We start from the raw sequence: 23982 nt of genomic DNA, 5'->3' as shown, positions 1-23982 counted from the left end.
GACTGTATTTGAAGGGACTGTCTGATTCTACTGTTCTCCATGGTCCAATGTAGAAAAAACATGACAATAAATCGCAATATCACATTGTTATACTTACAGAGTCGGAATACACACAAAAATTGCAGTATATATCGATTTTATCAGCACCTAAGTATCGGGATAGCATATTCCTGTGTGTATGTGTGTATGTATGTATGTATGTAGGCCTATGTATGTATGTATGTATGTATGTATGTATGTATGTATGTATGTATGTATGTATGTATGTATGTATGTATGTATGTATGTGTGTATGTATGCATGCATGTACAAGTATGTATGTATGTGTGTATGTATGTATGTATGTATGTGTGTATGTATGTGTGTATGTATGTGTGTATGTATGTATGCATGTACAGGTATGTATGTATGTATGTATGTATGTATATACTGTATGCATGCATGTCATACAGTATATTCCTCTACTGCTTTGGGTTCTTGAAATGCTCTAAAATGAATTTGATGTATTATTTTTATTCATGACATTGTAATTAAGCACTGTGATTGAGCAGGAAGGCATTTCTTGAACCGTTTCCAGTATCTGTGAATGTGAATCTCTAATGGCCGCTCTCTCTCCGCGTTTCAGAGAGACGAGGCCTACAGTACCGGCGGATCACGTGTCCACGGGATGTGACTCACTGAGAAGAGCACTGCTGAAAATAAAACATGTTTCTGTAATGATGGAGGTGGGAATGTGAGGACTTGGGTTGGCAAGAAGATATGATTCAATCGCCTGGACTGTTTTTTTTCCCCCTCCCCTTTTAAACAAACACCAGAAGGCCGCCCGGCTGGTATGACAATATCACTTCATGGGTTTGACAAGCACACCCCCCCCCCCCCACCAGCTCTGCCTCTCTCTACCACGACTACATCACAATCAGTATTCCACCACAACAAAACTGCTCTTATTTCATTGTTAGCTCGCCGTCTCTGTGGACTGTTTCCTCGTACGCGAAGGTTTGGGTCTGGGGGAGAGAGGGGCGTTTGGGTCTGGGGGAGAGAGGGGCGTTTGGGTCTGGGGGAGAGAGGGGCGTTTGGGTCTGGGGGAGAGAGGGGCGTTTGGGTCTGGGGGAGAGAGGGGTGTTTGGGTCTGGGGGAGAGAGGGGCATTTGGGTCTGGGGGAGAGAGGGGCGTTTGGGTCTGGGGGAGAGAGGGGCGTTTGGGTCTGGGGGAGAGAGGGGCGTTTGGGTCTGGGGGAGAGAGGGGTGTTTGGGTCTGGGGGAGAGAGGGGCGTTTGGGTCTGGGGGAGAGAGGGGTGTTTGGGTCTGGGGGAGAGAGGGGTGTTTGGGTCTGGGGGAGAGAGGGGCGTTTGGGTCTGGGTGAGAGAGGGGCGTTTGGGTCTGGGGGAGAGAGGGGTGTTTGGGTCTGGGGGAGAGAGGGGTGTTTGGGTCTGGGGGAGAGAGGGGTGTTTGGGTCTGGGGGAGAGAGGGGTGTTTGGGTCTGGGGGAGAGAGGGGTGTTTGGGTCTGGGGGAGAGAGGGGTGTTTGGGTCTGGGGGAGAGAGGGGTGTTTGGGTCTGGGGGAGAGAGGGGTGTTTGGGTCTGGGGGAGAGAGGGGTGTTTGGGTCTGGGGGAGAGAGGGGAGAGAGGGGTGTTTGGGTCTGGGGGAGAGAGGGGTGTTTGGGTCTGGGGGAGAGAGGGGAGAGAGGGGTGTTTGGGTCTGGGGGAGAGAGGGGTGTTTGGGTCTGGGGGAGAGAGGGGTGTTTGGGTCTGGGGGAGAGAGGGGTGTTTGGGTCTGGGGGAGAGAGGGGCAGTGGGCACTGAACGTCTCCAATGGACTGAGCATTTTGTTTTCATGTACATTAACTGAGCGAGATGGATTTGAACAAATAAGGGAAATCCCTGAATGGTTTACATCTCACCACATCCTGGAATGAGCCACTGTGTGTGTGTGTGTGTGTGCGTGTGTGTGTGTGTGTGTGTGTGAGAGAGAGAGACTGAAATAATCACAATGTATGTCTCCTCGTTGTAGGGCAAGGTACAGTAGGTGATCGTATGTTAAGCTGAAGGACTCGTGCTGTGCTATTTCATCGTGACTAATATCTGCATAAGCAGCTGCTGCCGTATCAGATAGCTCGGGAAATAACCCCAAGAGCCGAACGCTGAAAAGTTCTGAATCCGTGGAGAAAAGTTCCGAGGTTTTCGGCGATGAGGGATCTGGAAACACGCATGACTCCAGCTCACCGACACTCACGATGAACTATATGTTACGAAAAATGAAAACAGTCTCCAACAGCAACATAACAGATCGAGGCCATCTCTATGCGCCGGCTAGTGCAGCTATAAGTCCAGAATAGGGCTGGGTTCAAAAAACCCATTAATCGATTCTGAATCAAATGATTCAGAATCGATTCATGAATCCCAAAATCGATCTTTTATTTAATGAATGAATGAATAAATGAAGGAATGAATAGTTCATTCATTCATTCAATGATTCATTCATTCATTCATTCATTTTTGGAAATCAGTATCGATACCCAGCCCTAGTATTGATGTGTTGCATAACTTGGCAGTCATGTAATTAAGGTTACAGCTAAAAAAAAAAAGGTTTTAGTGACACTAACCGAATCGATATTGAATCGAATTGAATCGTGATAATCAATTCTGAACCTTGTGAATCGGAATCGAATCGATTCTTGAAATTCGAATCGATACCCAGCCCTAGTCCAGAAGGCTGTGAGGACATCGATGCTACCTGTCGTGCGGCTGTCCCCTCCCTCTGACGGTGGCAGCCAGGCCTGGGACCTGACCGGGTGTGTGAGTCGCCGTGGGGGTGACGGCAGGTTCTGAGCTCAGCTGGTTGAGGGATGTTAGTGACCTGGTCTTATGAAGTGGCGCGGCCCCCCGGTGGCCCCTCTGGCCTGGGGCACCGGTGGAGTTAATGTGACGCCTCTGCAGGTCCCCACCATCGCCTGCCCCCCCTCCCTCACCTGAGCGAGGTCCCTCCCCCCCCCCCTCACCTGAGTAAGCCCCTCCCCCCCCTACACCTGAGTAAGGCCCCCCCCCCCCCACAGGACCGACACACGGTCAGTTCACCTGAGAGGAACTAACTTCAGAGTAAATAGAGTTAGTAGATTTAACTCGGTGAATGAAGTAACTTGAACGTTGCCTCTACTTTGAGGCAAATCACACTTTCTTATGTTTAATGTAAAGAGAGGAGCTTCCTAGAGTGCAATATTTATCTATGTATATATATATATATATATATTTGTACTGTTATATTCTCCACATATTATATATATATATATATATCCACATATTATATATATATAATATATGGAGAATATAACAGTACGAATGACTTTTGGTATAAAAATCTTAACTTAGAGGATCAATCTAAGGTAGGGATTGCGATGCGTTCAGTACGTCTCAGTCCAGCGTCCAGATCGGCAACATTCTATAATTAGACACAGACCAAAAAAAAAACACCTACAAATGACAATTGCTGGTGTTGTCATCGAGGCAGGGCGGCATCCGGCGAACGCCCAGATTTACACACCACCCTTAAATAGTCCGGCGTCTGTTTCTGCTCATTCGAGGGCAGCGACATGTTTCCACCCCCCCCCCCCCCAATCTGGCTGACCATGGAAAGCACTGATAGGACCTGGGGGCGACGCTGCCCTGTCTTCCCCCCCCCCCCCCCTCCCTCCCCCTCCCTGCCACGCCCCCCGCCCCCCCCCCGCCGCCCCCCCACCCCCCACGCCCCTTGTGAGGCAGGGTGAACAAGGCCGTTGCAGCTGGTATGACTTGGTATGAGCTGGCACACTGAGGAGAAAGTGTGGGTGTGACCCTGTTTAACCTCCCAGCGTGCGTCGTGAACCCTCCAATCCCAGATGCCCTCTGCATTACAGCGCAGACAGACTAGCATCCAGGACCAGAAGCCTGACAGGGATATAAAGATAAACACAGTAACTTCCAGACTAAAGCTAATTGTGATCTACGTAGCCTCCTGCTGCTCAACCCAGCCAGCTACTCTGCTGCTAGACGCCATCTTTTACACCCTTACTGACTCCGTGTTCGCTCTAGGTAGAGACGGGCGGTTGTTGGCGGCGGATCCGCGGCCTAGAGCAGCTCGAGCCCCTGACTCTCCCGGGCCAGAGCTCTGATTAATGGCAGAGGCTGTGGGTGGGTGGGAGACACAGATCTGCCCATTACAACACTGCAACATTGCAAATGGCTTCAATTACTGTGGAGTGTGCTGAGCTGGCAGTATGAGTGCTGGGAGCCAGGATGAGGACCGCGCGCCACCCGGCAGCTAGCTGGGCTCTGAGGAGGACCGAAGATCCCCTCCGTTCCCCACAACCCCTCCGGATCACCGCACGCACACAACACAGACGCCCGAATCTCACACGGCCCATTATATCACAGACAATCTGGGTGAAAATATTCTCTGAATATTTTCCCATGAATGGGTGAAAATATTCTCTAACAAAGGTGAAAATACGTGGGGTTGAACCATAACGTGATGTAATAAAAAAAAGAAAGAAAAAGGTCCATGAAAACAGCGCCGTTCCTGTTGATAAACCCAGCGCACCCCATCGACTGACCCCTAGTTACCCCCGGAATTGACACACCGTCACCTCTAAACCGACAGACGGTCTCCGTGGCAGGGAGCAGCGGCACGCCAAGCCGACGCTCTGCCAACTGGCTGAAAAGTGTCACCAGGCCCTGTGTGCCCACGCCTGCCCTTGCCCAGTGCTTGGTGGGAGCCCTGGCACGGGGTGGGGGGGGGCATGCTCAGACAAGGGCCAGGGAGACGGGGGATTCCCCATCAACGTGCCCCGGTGCCAGGAGCGCGCCCCCCCCCCCCCGCCCTCTCGACCACTTGTGTAACCGCCAGCTGTCTCCGTCCATCTCCTGACCCACATTTCACCACCTAAACGCAGCAGGCCACCCCCGCCGACCCCTGACCCCCACGGTGGCTCCGTCCTACCTGGCGTTACGCGGCCCCTTATTACTTAAGTGATGGTCATACATGAAAAGACAACAACAACAGAATCGAGCTGAAATCGAGTCAAGGATTGAGCGACTGGAAGTGGAAAATGATCATTAGGAGTCTCCCACCCACGGCTGAATGCCTTCCCTCCGCAAATCACATCAATTACTGTCATGGGCTCTGAGAAATGCTCTCTGTGTCATACCACACAGGGAGAGGACGCTAATCAGGGAACATACTTATCGGGGGAGGTGGGGAGACATGGGATTCCCCCTGGTCTCGTGTCTGGGAGGAGTAGCAGCTTCAAGGCTGTGCTAATGCTTGGTTAATACCGTAGGTGCGCTATGAGAACGCACTGGCGGATAAACATCTATCAGGTTCAACGCGCAGAGATACAACGCTGCAGACTAATTATGACAGCGCATCACACAATGTGCCACTATTGTCCTCCCCACAACATCCACCAGTTTTTCCTGTACAGTCCATCAACTGCCATATTTGATTATCAGAGTGGAGCTTTGATATCTTAATTTAATTTCCTTTGGAGGGAGAGCAGAGTGTTACTGAGAGGATGTGTTTCAGAGGGAGTTACAATCATACGGGTAATTAATGAAGGGTGTATCCAGTCTCATCACTGACCTCAATTGAATCATGGGATATCGTATGGTCAATGGAGAGGGAGCTACGACTGTACCACTGCCAAGATACGGTTAGAAGCGTAAAAAAAAAAAAAGTCAATGTAGTGAATCTTACGGCAACGTCATGGAAAATATCTCCGAAATTAAGAGGATGGCTTAACAGCTTGAACGTTCTTGTGTAGCCAAGAAAATACAGTTAGTCACCAAACCTTGACTGCAGCAAGATTTCCACAAGATAACGTTTTTTTAGAACTGGAACGATATGGCCCAATGTGCAACCTGGTGGCTCGCAATAAACATGACAAGAAGGAAGTGAGATATAAAGACGCGTCATACATGGTGCTTGTAACAGTACTGTAGATGTAAACACGCATCATACATGTGGCTTGCAACAGTACTGTAAATGGGAGCTGCTTCACAAAGTTACAGATATAATGTCAATTTATGATGTATCTTAGGTTCTGTTCTCTCTGACACATTCTCTGTTCTCCCACAACAAATACTAAAATACTCTACAGTAAAAAGCCTTGTGGGGTAATATTAATACCACCATCATTTCTACACTGTACCTAAACTACTTTTGACATGGTGAATACAGTACCTTGATAGAAAAAAGACACCATTTTCAATTCAACCTCCCAAAATATAAGTTAGATAAATAAATCACTCAAAAGTGCATCTATTTTGACATTTCCTTCCAGCGGTTCAACATCAAACAATCGTCAGTCTAATGCGCTGGGATTGTTTGCTGACGAAGCCGTCAAGACTTCAAACAGCGGAGACTGCCAGGACTTCAGGGCCGCAATCCGCCCAAATCTCAAACCACCCCGATCTCTCCTCCAATCACCGGCTGCACCCCTGAAGCGAGCGGACAGGCCAACACACCCCTGTGAGGTGCCTCCAAGGGCACTCGCTCCCTCCAGAAGGTTCTAGGGTGAAAGAAAGGCAGAAAAACCGACAGAAATAAAGCCGCAAAATCGCAACGCCTTTTTTTTTTGACAAACGAATGATAAAATAACCCCATAATAATACTGCTGAGGAAAAATGGTTCATCTGAAAAGGTAGCAATACTTTACATTGTTCCATATAAAGTGAGCAGCTCTAGGGGAGATGAAAGAGGTGGTCGGACAGGGGCCCTTGCAGGTGTGTGTGGGAGCCCCAGAGCACCTGGCTCCTTCAGACCCTGCTCTGCATCACACGGACTCACTAACCTCGTTAGCATTTTCCTGATTAAGTTCAAGCACTTTGCGAAAATGGTCTTAGGAAACTGGCCCGGAATGCTTTTATTAAGCACTCACAATTATTTGTGGAGCCTGTTTTACCATGCTAGCAGACAGTCTATTGCAGTGGAGGAGCAGAGAATCATTTGGAAAAAAAATATCGAGACTTTAGGTTTGTTCTGGTTGTATTTTTGGATTGGAAGAGTCACTTTAAGTGTAAAAATAAACAGGTTTAGAAAAATAAACACATTGGAAGGTTACATAACAGCTTCAGTATTCCGTTTTATCACAATGTTTTTGTGATATTACAGTGAGTGGTAGGCTACATTACTGATGGCGTGTGACGCTGAGGTGTGAATGTAAAGTAGCTCTCTCTCACCCAGAGTGCTTCTCTCCTCTTTTGTGAGGGTGAGGACTTTGTCTGCCGGCTGCACATATACCATAAACTGGTAACGATGTAGACCAGACTTTTGTGGAGGAGTTGGGCGGGAATATTCTGAGAGAGAGAGAGAGAGAGAGAGAGAGAGAGAGAGAGAGAGAGAGAAGGCATCACTTCGTATAAAATAAAAAAAAACTGTGTTCATCATAAAACTGAAGTGTAAGTTGTATTTTTTTTTTTTACAGGGACATATTTCCATGCCAGATTTAGCCAGTCGGCTAATTTTCACCTGCTGTCCCCGGGCAGCATAGCAAGACAATAACATCGGCATGGCTGGACCATCAGCGGGTATTACAAGTACTTACCAGACAGGGTTGTGCCTTTTAAGTCCCCACTCCTGAGGCTGCTGCCCTGTTAGGTGAGAAAAACACCAGGTCAGCTCCTTGGGGGATCAATCACTACATTACAGTAGGTGTGTAATACAGGAGGATTGCAGAGCGTGAGGGGCAAGGCCAGGGGAGTGATTGTAAGAAGCCCATCGTTCCTCACCGGAGGTTTGAAAACCCTGGCTTAGAGGAAGCTGGACTTAAGACCCCGCTGTTCACCCAGCTCCCATCTCCGGCTACAGCTCGGCTTAAACGTGTCAACGCTCACTACGTTAAGGATCTGGAATGTTTAATATCTAGAGACAACGGCAACTCCCAGGGAAATTAAGTCTTGTGATTGGACTTCAGGATAGCACATTCCCATATTATTAATTGTATATTAACTTCCTGTTGCCTAGAAACAGGGGCATGATGTAGACTGGTAGGAGAAGGGCGTGTTTTTTTCATGAGCATGTCCTATATTTGTCAGGTTAAACTCCCTGATCCCCAGAAACCACACTGTCGCGCACATCACTGCAAATAGCCTCCTGGAATGTTTGTTTAATAGACCTGATTGCTTACTGTAGTAAGGTTGCATGTTTGTGTGGGAGGAAGAGACCCAAATATGTTGTTTGTGAAAGTGCCCAAAACCCACTTGAGGCAAGAGTGGAAGTCCCCATCTTACTATCTCAAATTGTGTCAGAACTATTCTTTTCTGTGACCGGTTCTCCACACACAGGCTCCCCCTACAGGATACCAACGGTATAGCATGCAGGGATATCCTCTACACTACAGTACCACACACTCCTCTCAAACACTGGAAGAAGTTGTTTTTTCCTATTTGCAAACCATTTTTCAAAATTACAATACACCACACTGTAGGCTACCACAGTCAGTGTGTTACATGAACAACAATAGCTCCAAAGGGCTCATCAATCACCAGTAGTTGAAAGACTGTATCAACTCTGGAGGACTGCAAAGCAGTTATCTAATCTACTCCCACTTAGGTCGATGTTTTATGTTTTCTTATCATAAGGTTATTGTACAACTGACAAAGCGTCAGAGATCCCGGCAGGCAGCCATGCTGCTTCACCAGGTGCTGACTGCATACTCCAAGACAAGGCAAGGCTAGTTTATTTGTGTAGCACATTTCAACAACAAGGCAATTCAAAGTGCTTCACATGAGTCATTAAAAGCATCAAGACAACGTGTAACACATAAAAGGTCATATAAGACGAAATGCAAAAAAGGACATTTAAAACAAAATGCAGGAAAAACAAAACACAGGAATAAAAGTTACCGTGCAGTGTATGAATGAATAATTATTTGATTTAATAAAAAGCAACGGCAAAAAGAAAAGTCTTCGGTCTTGATTTAAAAGAACTGAGAGTTGCAGCAGACCTGCGGTTTTCTGGAAGTTTGTTCCAGATATGTGGAGCGTAAAAACTGAACGCTGCTTCTCCATGTTTTGTTTGAACTCTGGGGACAGAAAGCAGGCCTGTGCCAGATGGCCTGAGAGGTCCAGTCATTGGCTGGCTCAGGACCAATCAGGGGGTGGCACCTGACCCCGTTAACTGCAGATCACTAGCCTGTGAACTAGTGATGTTCATTGGGTGGGAAGACCCATGGGTTTGACCTGGGCTCTGTGGCAGTGGCCTCGCAATACTGTCAAGGTTAAAGGTTAAAGTCCCAATGATTGTCACACACCTGAGTGTTGTTCTCCGCATTTGACCCATCATCCCCTGGGGGGAGCGGTGAGCAGCAGCGGTGCCGCGCTCGGGAATCATTTGATGATGTATGCATACATATGAGTATTGGGTTCATAAGCAATGGAAACAGAGAATTAAACAAAGCCTACAGACGAATAACCTTGTTTACATTACATTTACAGGTGTTACTGTTTTGTAATCTCAGTGTCTCCTGACTTTTACATCAGAAGAGGGTTAAATGAATATCATAACATAGTAAAGCATTATGGAACGAGAAGCCGTGGGATGTAACGGATATCGCCACGGCTAGCGGGAGCGGTTAGGCACGACACGCAGCGGAACTTTAAATACATGTATTTTTAATGGAACTCTTTGTTAATCATTTTGCGGATACTTCTGCTGAAAAGGGAACGTTGCCAGGCAACGACAATGCTACAGCAGATCTTTGTAAACATTGATCTGAACGCTGCCACGGCTACTAATAAGAGGTGGATTGATATTAAAAGATCATTCCATGTTAGCGTAGGGATATCGTGGTTATCGGCACGGCTGGAATGCAAACTGACCGATAGAGACAATGGACCGGATCTATACCGTTGTATAAAAGACATTGTATACTTGCAAGTGATGTATATCATTCACAATAAATATTATTAGGATGGTCTGTACTGTATTATTACTGATCAAGCTCTCCCCAAAAAGTCCAAACAGACATGGTTGTTGGTCTATAGGCCTCAAATGATGATTAATGGTTTGCTTTGTCTGTCTATGCACATCATTAGCTGCTTTATCTACAGTACCATCTATCATGCACTCATTTCCTGCTGTAGTGCATTTGCTAACTTTGATCATTTCATCAAAACATTCTGTACAGGCCCAGTTGCCTGCTTAGCATGATGCCGATGTGATGTTGGTCGATGTGATGCGAGTACAGTCTATGTCTAAATCATATTTTTTACAGTATGTTTCAGTTTGTTTAAAATGATACCACTGACCAAATGATCTATGCATTTATACAGACGTATAGTGAGATCATGGTGAAAGATAACAACAAAAAATGACTCATAAATGACATTACAAAAACCAGATAGCACATAGGCAGGAGTGGTGCTCACAGATACATAAGATACTGCTTCTGTGGATGAGAATCAAACATTACTTGGAGCCCTGATCAGTGAGAGAAGCTTTATTTAGAATCGCCAAAGAGTTCCAAAGCCTGCTGGATCCAAACTCATCGCCATAGCAACAGGTAGTCAACAGAGCTCATATTTTCCCATTTCTACTTCATGCTCTGTTCTCCCTCTCCCTAGAACTAGATGCCCTTTCAATTCACAATAACATTTAAAAATAGCAAAAATCGATATTTGAACCATATAGTAGCTCGCTAAGTTTGACACCCAAGTTTCACAACTTGAAAATACTTTAAATGGGTACAAATCCACCCGCAACATGCATGTTGTTGGGTGAGTGAAGCTGCTATTCACAAACATGCAATGCTACGCTTTTTAAATATGCCGAACTTTTGGTGCCAAAGCAGAAAGAGTTGGGCCGGCGTGTGGTGAGGTCATACCTAGACTGGGATATTCAGCAGGGACATGATCACACCCATCTGCAGGACATTCTCACATGGCGCTCGCCCCCCCCCAGGGACACCCGCTGTGGGGGCGTGGCCCGGAGTGTGAAAAGGCTTGGTCACCGGTTGACGGACAGGAACTGGCTGTGTTAATTATTTGCAAGTCAAGTGGGGGAGTGGATATAGCGCTGCTGTGAGATCCCAGAGCGATAATTGATTTCTTTTTATAATAAGTGTAATAACAGGGTACCTTTCCAATGAGCTTTTCACAACACTGTCCCATGGAGCTTTAGGGTAGTTCACATCATCCAACAGCAAAAGTGAATATTTTTGAATTTCAGAGGAAGTAAGGGTTGCTATTCAATTCAATACAATAAGCTTTAATGGCAGGAAATACTTAAATATTCCCAAAGCATATGACTAATTAAATAACAAACAACAAAACAGAGATAACATTGTACTCATTATACAAATAAATACAAATAAGAAATGCTATAATAAATGGTAGTAATAATAATTGAGCATTGATGCCGCTAATCTTTGATCAATGCCATCATAAGATCTACTTTTGGCTCAAGGTAAGAAAAGAAAATGCAATATATTAGATACATTGTCCTGCATATACAGCAATATATTGTATCTTGTTGTGCAGTTTGGGACAAGAAATGATTACATTATCAAACTCACAAAGATAGAAATATCTTAGATAGAAACATACTGTATCTTACAGTAGACTGTGTACTGTACATTAATTAGTTACTATGTAATAACATACATACCTGGAGTAACATTGCACTGTAGTTACATGGTATTAAAATGGTATAGGTTATAACACAAGTGGAATGATGGAATGGTATGGGGGGTGACCCATAGCCCCTGATCCCTTCTACTTGTGTAATAACCAATTGCTATTCTACTGTATGCAGGCTTAATCCCTTAGAATTAAGCCAAGATCACAACTAACACATCACTGACAATGCAACCAAAAAAACACTGATTGTGTGTGTGTATCAGAGTAACAGCCAATTTGTCTTCATGAGTAATCCTGTGGAGGGCAACAGTTTCTCAACAGCTCAGGGCCAAAATAGTCCGTCAGCCAGAACCCTAAATTTGGGCCACCGTTGAATGGAATAATTATGTTGGCTGCACATGCTGCATTATGCTGGGCAGCCCGACACTGTAATCTCTCCAACATATCTATCTATCTATCTATCTATCTATCTATCTATCTATCTATCTATCGTCAAAGGAGGGTGTACAGGGACACCCTCCTTCTCCCCCCCCCCAAAACACGAAAGCCAGTGCAAGTACTAATTCATTTGCCATAATTTTAGCTGATGGCTATTAATTTATAGTAGGCTAGGCCCTATAATATTACTAATTTAGTTGGCGTTAAGGATGTTTTTGATAATGGTAGAATCAACGTTGGCTAGAATGTAGGCTATGATTCCGTAGAAAGTGCTGGAAAGGAGCAGAAGGCAGCTGGGGCTTTGCCACTGTGGAGATGTTTGACGACCTCAGTGACCTCCTCCAGGGAAATTGACGATGACCCCCCTTCATCTTCCGGCTCTGCCTCAATCGTAGGTGGATTTGTCAGGTTCAGGAGTTCCTCAAAGTGCTCCTTCCAAGCTCGACGACCTCCTCAGTTGGGGTCAGTTGTGTCCCAACCTTGCTGTACACAGCTTGGATGGTCCCCCGCTTTCCCTTCCTGAGGTGTCGGATGGTCTTCCAGAAATATCTTGGTGCCGACCGAAAGTCCTTCTCCATGGTTTCTCTGAACTCCTCCCACACCCGCTGCTTTGCCTCAGTCACAGCCCGCCGGGCCCGTCGTTACCCTGCAACTGCTTCTGGGGTCTCCCGGGCTAACATATCCCAGAAGGCCTCCTTCTTCAGTCGGACGGCTTCCCTGACCACCGATGTCCACCACTGTGTTCGAGGGTTACCGCCCCTTGAGGTACCTATGGCCCTCAGGCCACAGCTCCCAGCCGCAGCTTTAGTGATGGAAGCTTTGAACACCGACCATTCCTGCTCGATGTCCCCAACCTCCACAGGGAGGCCTGAGAAGCTCCGCCGGAGGTGGCAGTTGAATTCTCTCCGGACAGGCTCTTCCTCCAGACGTTCCCAGTTCACCCTCACTACACTTTTGGGTTTTCCAGGTCTGTCCAGAAGCTTCCCCCGCCATCTAACCCAGCTCACCACCAGATGGTGATCAGTGGACAGCTCTGCCCCTCTCTTTACCCGAGTGTCCAAGACAGGCGGCCTCAGATGATACGATAACAAAATCGATCATTGACCTTCGACCTAAGGTATTCTGGTGCCAGGTATACTTATGGGCATCCCTTCCCATCGGCTCTTAAAACTGCCCTGGTAAAACCCCTCCTGAAGACTCCTCACTACTCAATCATTTTAGACAGATTTCCAACCTGCCATATTTAGGTAAACTTCTAGAAAGAAAAAAAAAAATCAAACAGTTAAATGACTTCCTTGATGACAATTGTATCCTTGACATGTTTCAGTCTGGTTTTCGCCCTCATCATAGCACAGACACAGCACTGGTCAAGGTTGTAAATGACTTCAGAATCAACACTGATGTGAAAAAGCTCTCTGTCCTTGTCCTTCTGGACCTGAGCGCAGCTTTCGACACTGTAGATCATGACATGAACCTTTAAATGTCTAGCTGCGTACCCAGGACTGGAATGAGGAACTGATTAGTACTGATAAGATACTGTAAGGACAAGCGATGACAAGAATTCCAATGTAGCTGTACTTGTTACACATGGCGAATAAACTTTGTATTCTATTCTGTTGTTCTTCTATTCTATCTATCTATCTCTCATTCTATTCTATCTATCCCCAAGGACATTGGCTCCGACCTGATGAGAGCCTATGAGATTGGTGAGCAATGCTATGCAAAACTTCAAGAACAACTAGATGCAGACCCACCAGCAAAGAAATTCCATGACCCAATAAAACCAACAAGCTGAAAACATTCAGTGATATGTGTAAGACGAGAGAAGTGAAATCAAGTGGGAGGGCGGCCATCTTGAAAGCACACAGGACTTTGTTTGGACATACTGTATCATAGCGATGGCCCAAGGGCACAGTCTACATATGGAAGATATCCTTTCTCATCCCCTCGGACCACTGCCCTGTGCCCTGTCCACGCCAGATGGATCGCTGAATAAGTCAAATAAAGCTACTTTGGCCACAACCTTGCAGAAAAATGTAGTAGTAGACTCTGCTACATTGATTGGTGAATGAACTTGGTCCAAAGAGTGAAAGGTGATAAAGTTACTTTCAGAAATGTTGCAACAACAATTCTTGTTATGGCTGTGAGGGAAGGCAGTCAGAGCAGCAGAATTATTAGCTGTGTTCGGAATCGCTCCCTCGTTCCCTCACTCCCTATTCCCTATATGGGGTTCACCATGTAGTGAACTACCTAGGGAACGGAGAAAATGTAGGGTACATGCACTGTTCCCTGCAAATCAAGGTGAATTGTGGGTAATAAATAGTGGACTATATAGGGAACGAAAATTCCGTGGAGAATTCGGACACTACAAACAAAATGGCTGACGCCCTATATAGTGAATCCTTGGGCAAGATATTGAACCCTAAATTGCTCCCAACAAGCAGGCTAACTCCTCGCATGGCAGCTGCTACCATTGGTGTGCATGTACAGTATGTGTGAATGGGTGAATGAGAGGCCTTCATTGTAAAGCGCTATACAAGTGCAGTCCATGTACCATGTGATTATATGTGTCTTATGGTTTTTATTCATCTTTATAAAATAAACAACAGACTGACCACTTTTCAGAAATGTTTATTTTAGGGTGGTATAATAAAATGCATGGCAGCACACATAAAGCTACCACTGGTGAATGCTATCACATATTTTCTAACTCTAGGGATGTACTGTATACAGTACCTTGCCAAAAATCACTGTCATTATTCCCGTCAGATGGCAACGACCAAACCTACTGGCTCACAGGCTAAAAGAAGCATAACAGTGGAGGCTAGCGTGCATGCTACAGTACCACCATGCTGTTTGGGGTCAGCAGTTTCTTTTAAAATATGACAAAACAACTTTTAAATCAACTTATGACAGATTGATGCACTTGATCAAAAAGCGCCTGATTGTTTATCGAGTAGGAATCTCCACGAACGACAGTGTTTGCTAAATGTTCCAGTAGCTTGTCTGTTCAAAAACATGCTGGATTGGATTACGCATGTATATAACGCCTCATTTAAAAGAGACAGTCTGGATTCAATTATGTTTATTTATCATATGTATAAGATACAGGTACCATGTACAGCAAAATGCTTAACAGTCTGAAGCCCTGCTAGAGCCGTTGTGTGTGTTTATTACAGTGAGAGGGTATCAGAAAAGCTCTGTCAGGACACAGACAGTAAGGTGGGAGGCGGGGTGGGTGGACGATAGAGGGGTATCAGGAATACCCACTTGCCCAGCCACCTTTCTCCTTGTGTGGGTGAGTGCTTCCCTTTGTCAGCAAGAGTTACTCATGCACCTCCCTGCAGCCTCCTCCCCCTCACTCGTGCACCTCCCTGCATCCAGCGGCCTCCTCCCCCTCACTCGTGCACCCTGCAAACCCACACCTACGACAACCAGTACCCACATCCTTCTAATGCAGTTATGAGAGCATCATTCTGCGTTTTCCATGCAGGCAGGCTAACAGACGGGGAGAGAAAGCATGACAGATGGTGTTCACAGCTCTATTTCTGAGGCTGGACTTGTACCGCCACCCCTCCCCCTATCCCACTCAAGCCGAGCCCATGACTGCCTCCTAATCCCTGCCTCCCTATCCAGCTCATTCATTGCAGGGTTATTGTGAATTAGTATTCAGAGTCTCACTGGGAAGCTCACGGTTTAAGCGTCCAATACTTTGTACGTTTGAGACTAGCCGTGCCAAAAATTCCAGGTATGACAAAGCAATCCCATTAATAATATTGTATAAGCCATTGTACAGCAAGGATGAAGGACCTAGTTTTAAAGGCAGTATTTTGATTTTTCTAAAAAAAAAAAAAAAAAGGGAAAAAAAGAAGCTAAATCAAGACATGTACAGTACACAAGTAAAATCCTTATGCTATATTTGTCTCTTGGCTTGTTACCAAGAGCATTGAGCATTTGGGGGTTCTCTTGTCTCTTCTCTCATTGTCCCCCACCTGACGACCTGATGGTATTAAATTAGCCCACCACTAGGAGTGCTAGCCACAGTTCATTTTTCCAGTAAAAGTATAGTCCATTTTACTCAGTCACTGTCAAAGTAATTTTATTTATAGAGCACCATTCATACAAATTAATGTAGCACATACTGTAGTGCTTTCCATAAAGAGATGGATAAAAACATAAATCATAAAAACACAGTGAGAACAGATTTAAAAGAAACAAAGTAAAATAATAAAAAATTAAAGATAGTGTAAAATAGAATAAAAAGTATAAAAATATAAAAGAGAGAAAGCTAATTTAGAAACACTAGGATATCAGACAAATTCTTGTTCTCTGTAAAGCACATTGTGTTGCCTCTGGGTATGAAATGCGCTATACAAATAAAGCTTTGATTGATTGATTGATTGAAGTAAAGCTACGTGGTAAAAGCATTGTTTTAAGATCTTGCTTAAAAGTTACCACGGTCCCAGACTATGGCTGTGTCTCAAAAGGTAGGCAGCCGCCTGCTGCCTTGCTGTCTAGCGAGGTAGTATCCTTTGAGGCAGTGTTTTTGTTGCCTGGAACGGAGTCTGGATTGAGACACTTCCCAGGAAGCAATGCGTAACAACACCATGATGTCATGTCTCTAAATTCCTGTCTGTAAATGAACTAATCAGTCGTCAAAAAAAAGTAATTGTCTTTGGAGCCAAAGAAGAACGATTAAAAGTCAGTGCTCAGCTCCAATCAGTGATGCTAAAAACCACAAACGAAGCCAGAAATCTTGGTGTAGTCATGGACTCAGACCAGAATTTCAACAGTCACATTAAGACAATTACAAAGTCAGCCTACTATCACCGTAAGAATATATCAAGGATTAAAGGATTTATGTCTCAGCAGGATCTGGAAAAACTTGTCCATGTGTTTATCTTCAGTAGACTCAACTACTGTAACGGTGTTACAGACAACTGCAGCTGGTTCAGAACGCTGCTGTTCGAGTCCTCACTAAGACTAAGAAAGTGGATCACATCACTCCAGTTCTGAGGTCTTTACACTGGCTTCCTGTCAGTCAAAGAATTTACTTTAAAATACTGCTGTTGGTTTATAAAGCACTAAATGGTTTGGTGCCAAAATATATTTCTGATCTGCTGCTACGTTATGAACCATCCAGACCTCTCAGGTCGTCTGGCACAGGCCTGCTTTCTGTCCCCAGAGTTAAAACAAAACATGGAGAAGCAGCGTTCAGTTTTTATGCTCCACATATCTGGAACAAACTTCGATAAAAGTGCAGGTCTGCTGCAACTCTCAGTTCTTTTAAATCAAGACCAAAGACTTTTCTTTTTGCCGTTGCTTTTTTATTAAATCTAATAATTATTCATTCATACACTGCACTGTAACTTTTATTCCTGTATTTTATTTTTCCTGCATTTTGTTTTAAATGTCCTTTTTATATTTAGTTTTATATGACCTTTTATGCGTTTCTTGCACTAATAAAGTTTATTATAATTAAGTAAAGCACTTTGAATTGCCTTGTTGCTGACATGTGCTATACAAATAAACTTGCCTTGCCTTGATTGTGTGATCCTTGTTATACATGTTAGGATTCACAAGATGTACTGCACCTAACCCACCACTAGGAGTGCTAACCACAGTTCATTTTAGCCCACTGCCAATTCACTGTGCTTTGCACACAAAAAACTATGCTTTGTGTGTCAGTAAAAGTATAGTCCATTCTACTCTGGGACCATTCTACGTTCCAAATCCACTGAGTTCAGAGCTTGAGGAACTTCCTTGCATGTCTGGCGTCTGTTCTATGTTAAGATCCTCATAGGCTCACCATACTGGTGGAGAAGAGGTTAGGTGCATTGTGGGTACAGATATTGATAGTTGTGGATTTTTTGTTTTAGTAGTTTGATAATTACTGTACTCCCACCCAGGGACAAAAACTCAGGGAACAGGTTATGTTTTCGCTGCTGTTTGTCGTCAGGATTACGCAAAAACTAGACAGATTTTCGTGAAACTTGGTGGACAAGGAATAAGGAAGAAACAAACAAGGAAGAACCCATTCAATTCTGTGTCAAACCCAGCCGCTTACAAACAACGATGATGTACTGTGATCAGTTGTTGTGCTAATCAGTCGTCATTTTTGGGTCAGCCTATAATTGGAGGCGACAAATGTCAAGATATAGTGGCGGTGTTAGAAATTGTTTCGCATCTGCCAATTTAAAACAATCGCCATTGTTTAAAAAAATGTTATTGTTTTGAACGTTAGTGCACCACGTCTGCATGCAATTGTGGGATTTATACCTGTACTTGTGCACTCCCGTTGAAGTGTAGCCTACCTCGATGTATTACCATCACAATAAACCTGCAAACCACTCCTTAACGTTTACACTTGCTTCCTGCCTCATTCACACAAAGGGGTGATCATTAGTGGGACATGTTTACTCTGCACTTGATAAAGGAATAAAATGGCCGATTTTGCAGAGATAACACATTTTCCAGTAGTACATTTCTTGTGACATGCTACAGTATGCGGAATATATACTAAACATTCTAATAAAAATCTCCTGAAGGTGCATATGAAGTGATTATTTGGCCGTGTAGCCATCGGTGGTGCTCAGCCAAGCGTGTGGAGCGGAATGGCTTCGTCTCCGGCAGAGCTGAGGTGAGAGAGTGGGAGTCGCGCTAGATCTGCTCCAATGCATCATCAGTTCAACAAATTAACTCACTTAGCAAGTCCTCCACTGGACTAATGGCTTTTGGTAAAGAAATCCATTTGGCCTTGGTAATGAACATAAACAGTCCAGTTATGAAGTGAACTCCGCCGACACCGGCTGACACACGATAACATGTCAGACCACACGACATCGGGGTATTCTCATTAGTAGTACCACCCTATTACTCAACCCACTGACTTAAGAAACTACCACCAAAACTCATTACTACACTCATCCGTTGAATCTAAACTGCATACATTAGCTGCACAAATGCCGGTTACTGGACTGCGAGTAGGACCGGCGGCTTTGCTCCATGGCAGCAGATTGGGCCTAGTGGTGCAGATACTAAGTGAGCATTCAGTGAAGCTAATTCACTCTCACCTGTATGTCTCACTCTAAGCCCCTTACGGTTGCAAAGTGTGCCACGGTAGCACTGATGATCCGTCACCGCGGCGATGGTGAGGGAAGCCCCCCTGCCTGAGTTCCCAAGGTAACAGTGGGTTCGACCGGGGGCTGGCTGACTCATTCGGAGGGAATCCTGGAACGCGGCTGCCCACTCGCTCCACCCCCGGCTTCATCAGCACAACAAGCAAACAAGGAGCCGACATGTCCCCACACAGGGCTCCCTACCGATGGGGGAGGCGGTGGAAAATCCCAGCTTGTGCTCTCAGCGCCGTACCAGGGGCACACAGACCGACAGCGCTCCGCGGTCACAGACTGCACTGCACTGGGCCAACTACAGATGTGTCTGGGCCTGTGGTCACATTCATCTGCTGAATATAATACAGGGGCTTGATGATAGTCATCTTTAGTGTGAGTCTATAGTAGACCTATAGATAATAATCCAAATAAAAATCACATGCATAACATTGATGGCATATGTGCTCGGGATTCGCATTAAACATGTAAGAAGTACCTGTATTTCATGAAACATGTAAGAAGTACCTGTATTAAACATGTAAGAAGTACCTGTATTTCATTAAACATGTAAGAAGTACCTGTATTAACATGTAAGAAGTACCTGTATTTCATGAAACATGTAAGAAGTACCTGTATTTCATGAAACATGTAAGAAGTACCTGTATTAAACATGTAAGAAGTACCTGTATTAAACATGTAAGAAGTACCTGTATCTCATGAAACATGTAAGAAGTACCTGTATTTCATGAAACATGTAAGAAGTACCTGTATTAAACATGTAAGAAGTACCTGTATCTCATGAAACATGTAAGAAGTACCTGTATTTCATGAAACATGTAAGAAGTACCTGTATTAAACATGTAAGAAGTACCTGTATTTCATGAAACATGTAAGAGGTACCTGTATTAAACATGTAAGTAGTACCTGTATTTCATGAAACATGTAAGAGGTACCTGTATTAAACATGTAAGAAGTACCTGTATTAAACATGTAAGAAGTACCTGTATTAAACATGTAAGAAGTACCTGTATTTCATGGAACATGTAAGAAGTACCTGTATTAAACATGTAAGAAGTACCTGTATTAAACATGTAAGAAGTACCTGTATTAAACATGTAAGAAGTACCTGTATTTCATGAAACCTGTTAGACATGAGGAGACGGGGAGGGAAGGGGGAGGAGAGGGGATGGGGGTTGATGTGGGCAGAAAGGCTCGTTTGAGAGCTTTTCACAATTAAATTAATGATTGTGATTTAAATGAAGACCTAAAATGATTAGGGAGTGTACTAGAAACAGGACCTGTTGTACCTGAGTGAGGGGGAGGAGGAGGAGGAAGAGGAGGAAGAGGAGTGGGAGGTGGACAAGGAAGAGAATGGCCTTCAGTTAAGGCCAGAGTCCATACAATTAATTCAATAATTAGGTCATTAGAAAGGATCAACAGGCGTGTAATTGAACACTTAATTAGTTCAAGGTCAATTAGTTCAAGGTCAGCCCCATCCTGTAAGAGTCTGGAGGGGAGTGGGGGACAATTTGGGGATAGGTCATTCTGGATTAAAGACGGAATCAATTTGAGCTCAACGGGACGCCATGCAAAGGTCATGAGATATTCTTCTTCTTCTGCTTCCCTCCCTGTTGATCTGTGAATACTGCACTGGCGAGGAGTAACACCGCACAAATAAAATGTTAATTCTCAAATTACAAACAACCCAACAATCTAGCCTGGGCTCATGAAATATCCTGTATTCTGTCCCATCCGGCTGTTGATAAATGAGGTTGCGTCAGTTGATAGTTGTCTGTCTACGTGCCCGATCCAGTGTCTTTAGTCATTAACAGCTGAGAGCCGGTACAAAGGGATTTAAGAGGCGGCATTACTGTTTTGAATCGCTGCGTGTGTTTAATTCTTCTATTATAATTGAGGCAGGGACAGAACAGAGGTTATAGTAACTGCTGGAAACATGTCCCACTTCACAGACAGGTTAATAAACCCCATCGTTCCTATGGGAGATGGAGTATGCTGTTAATTTGACAAACGTGGGAAATAAATGCTTTTATGCTTTTATTGACGGTGACCAAAAACGGCCTTTGCTGGAATGAAAGGTTTTAGTCTTTATGGTGCTTTGCTATCCGAGGAAAAACAATAATGTCGAATGCATTTGTTGGAAGAAACTAAGTACATAATTGTTTGAATAGTAATTACGGTCCGACAAGCATCTTCATTAATTCCTACTTTTGTGCAAAGCATACAGTGCAGGGTAGGTTCGGCAAGCACTATCTGTTCTGAATACACGTTAGGCAGGGTGAGGCATTTCCACATTCCATTTCACGTGGGTCTGGGTGTGATTCTCGTCTGGTAGAAGGACTATACACAGTTCATGGAGATCAGTGGGTATAACAGGGATGGAGCGAACAGAAATTACTCCACACGGGAGATCTAACAGAAAGGGTGTCTATAATACCTCCAAAAAGGACAGGGGTTTTAGGCAGAGGTCCAGCTAAACCGCTATGTATACACAGTACGCATGATTAAAAGATTAAATGGATTATCTCCTCCCCATTCAAAGAGCCCTATGGAGGCTGAGATCTGGTCTTCTTCTTCTTCTTTGGTTCCTCACCCTAGTCTATCGATGCCAACGTTCTCTCCGAGCCAAAGCAGGGTGCATTGTTTCCTATGCTCCGGCACATTCCGCCACAACAGCACTGCCAGAGGAACACACAGGATCTCCACAATCCCTCTTAACCTCTGACCCCTGGTTATTGTTACCTGTGAGCAGCAGCACAGTGGCGAACACGGTGGACTCTCTTACCCAACAGCCCTGCGAGCTGTTTGTGTTCTGCGAGGATGGAGGGCAGCGGAGGAGAGAAGGGAAGAGAGGGAGATGTTTAATCCTCCCCAAAGGAACTCCCCTCTCAACCCGTATCGTGAACTCGCAGGCAAATCGCGTTGCTGGAAGGCACACCACACACACACTGCTGTCTTTTTAATTTCATCAGCTGAAAGAAATCTATACAGTGCTTTGGAATCTGACTGCGCTGCGGATAGAAGTCAACTACAGCACCCTGAAATGTAAACAGGTTCTCACCGGCGATAACATATAAATACCACACTGTAACAAAGAAAGCTTGTGGCTATGATAATGGTCAATAGTACAGATCAGAGGTCTTCAGCAGACTCCACAGTTGTTAGGCCTATAGCAGGAAAAACTTGCACAAAACCCCAGCAAAATGTGTATTCTGCTTCACATAGTTATTCTCATTCTCCCCTTACGGCGCATGGAAAACATAAGAGTAAGCTTTCATTTAATTTAAGAGTGTAGAATACTGTATATGCCTCTTCACCTGCCCTCCAGGATGTGTCATCCTTGGAGTGCCAAGAAAAGTAGTTCCTGAGACGCTAAAACAGCCCTGTGAGTGAAACCCGTGGACTCGGGGGACAGTTGGCTGGCTATGGACAGACTGGGATGTCAATAATGCCAAGGCAATCTGCTGATCTGTTGACTCATTCTTCACTATCTGCGGCCAAGTCTCCTCTTCACCAATTAAGAAGTCCCTGCTTCCATTACAGCTGACCTTCCCCGTTCACTCATTTTAAATCGTGCGACAGACGTGAGAGCTACTTGAAATTGAAACTAAGTAGAGAAAATGAGAGATAACTGAAGTTTAGAAATGACAGAACAAATAACATTTACAGTGATGTGATACAAGATGTATCTCGTTAACTTTTACTGATACAGTATGTTTGAGACTGAGGACACTGGTTTGATCATTTCCAACTCGCATCCTTAGATTTCAAAGCAAGATTTATTACAAATACACATGCATTTATTAAATGAGAAGTCCCATTCCCTTCATCTGTTTGAACAGCCCTCTGGCGTGAATATAAGTGTGTAGAATAGCAAGCAATTTTGTAATTGCAATAGTAAGCAATTTTGACTAAAACAGTGACAATCAATAGAATACTATATTTGTAACTTAGCAAGCTACACATTCAGATTGATCACGTGTTGCCTCCGTGCCAGTCGCATGTGTTTGTTATTTCGTCTGTTTGTTTGTTTGTTTGTTCGTTCTTTAGCAAGATTACACAAAAACTACCAGAGCGATTTTCACTAAACTTGGTGGAGGGGTGCAGCATGGGCCAACTTAGAACCCATTCAATTTTGGAGTGGATCAGAATCACTGGGCGGATACACGTATTAAAAGAAAACTACATTTGGTCATACTTGGACCCATTTCCCTTCAGTTCATTCTTAAGGTTAAAGGTTAAAGTCCCGATGATCGTCACACACCTGAGTGTGTGAAATTTGTTCTCCGAATTTGACCCACCTCCTGGGGGAGCGGTGAGCAGCAGCGGTGCCGCGCTCGGGAATCATTTGGTGATGTAGCCCCCCAATTCCAACCCTTGATGCTGAATGGGTACCATTTTTATAGTCTTTGGTGTGACTCGGCCGGGGATCGATCTCCCAACCTCCCAGTCTCAGGACGGACACTGTACCCACAAGGCCACTGAGCTGATTCTTACATCTTCTGTCAGGTTTACCGTAATGACTGGTAGCCGAGCGGTTAATACCCTGCAGTAGTGATCTGGAGTCCCGGGTTCGTGTCTTGATGAAGAGGTCGCTTTTTATAGAGAACGTTGGCTCTTCGATACAGTGAGGCCAGCTTTAGATATCAACTTAGATAACTTTATTTGCTGTTTAAGCAACCACTATTATCTAATGTCCGTATGCATGTATAATATCTGATTCATGAGAAACAATACAGATAAACCATGTATTAGGAAGAGTTACATTTTCTGGATCCTGTGGTAAGCTATCACATATAACCTGTG

The 23982-nt window shown here is 44.6% G+C and overlaps 1 protein-coding gene across 1 annotated transcript in view; it reads right to left on the bottom strand.

The window, feature by feature from the left end:
• pebp4 (phosphatidylethanolamine binding protein 4) overlaps nt 1–23982 on the bottom strand; it is a 64940-nt gene that overhangs the window by 2831 nt on the left and 38127 nt on the right. Inside the window, exons 5-6 of the mRNA XM_084456992.1 lie at nt 7576–7621; nt 7211–7327 (exon numbers count right to left, since the gene is read on the bottom strand). Of these exons, the coding sequence (XP_084313118.1) occupies nt 7211–7327; nt 7576–7621 (163 nt within the window). The remainder of the gene's footprint in view (nt 1–7210; nt 7328–7575; nt 7622–23982) is intronic.

Source organism: Borostomias antarcticus, assembly GCF_949987555.1.
Source record: "Borostomias antarcticus genome assembly, chromosome: 23".
Classification (NCBI taxonomy): Eukaryota; Metazoa; Chordata; class Actinopteri; order Stomiiformes; family Stomiidae; genus Borostomias; species Borostomias antarcticus.
This window is presented reverse-complemented; position numbering and strand designations above follow the sequence as displayed.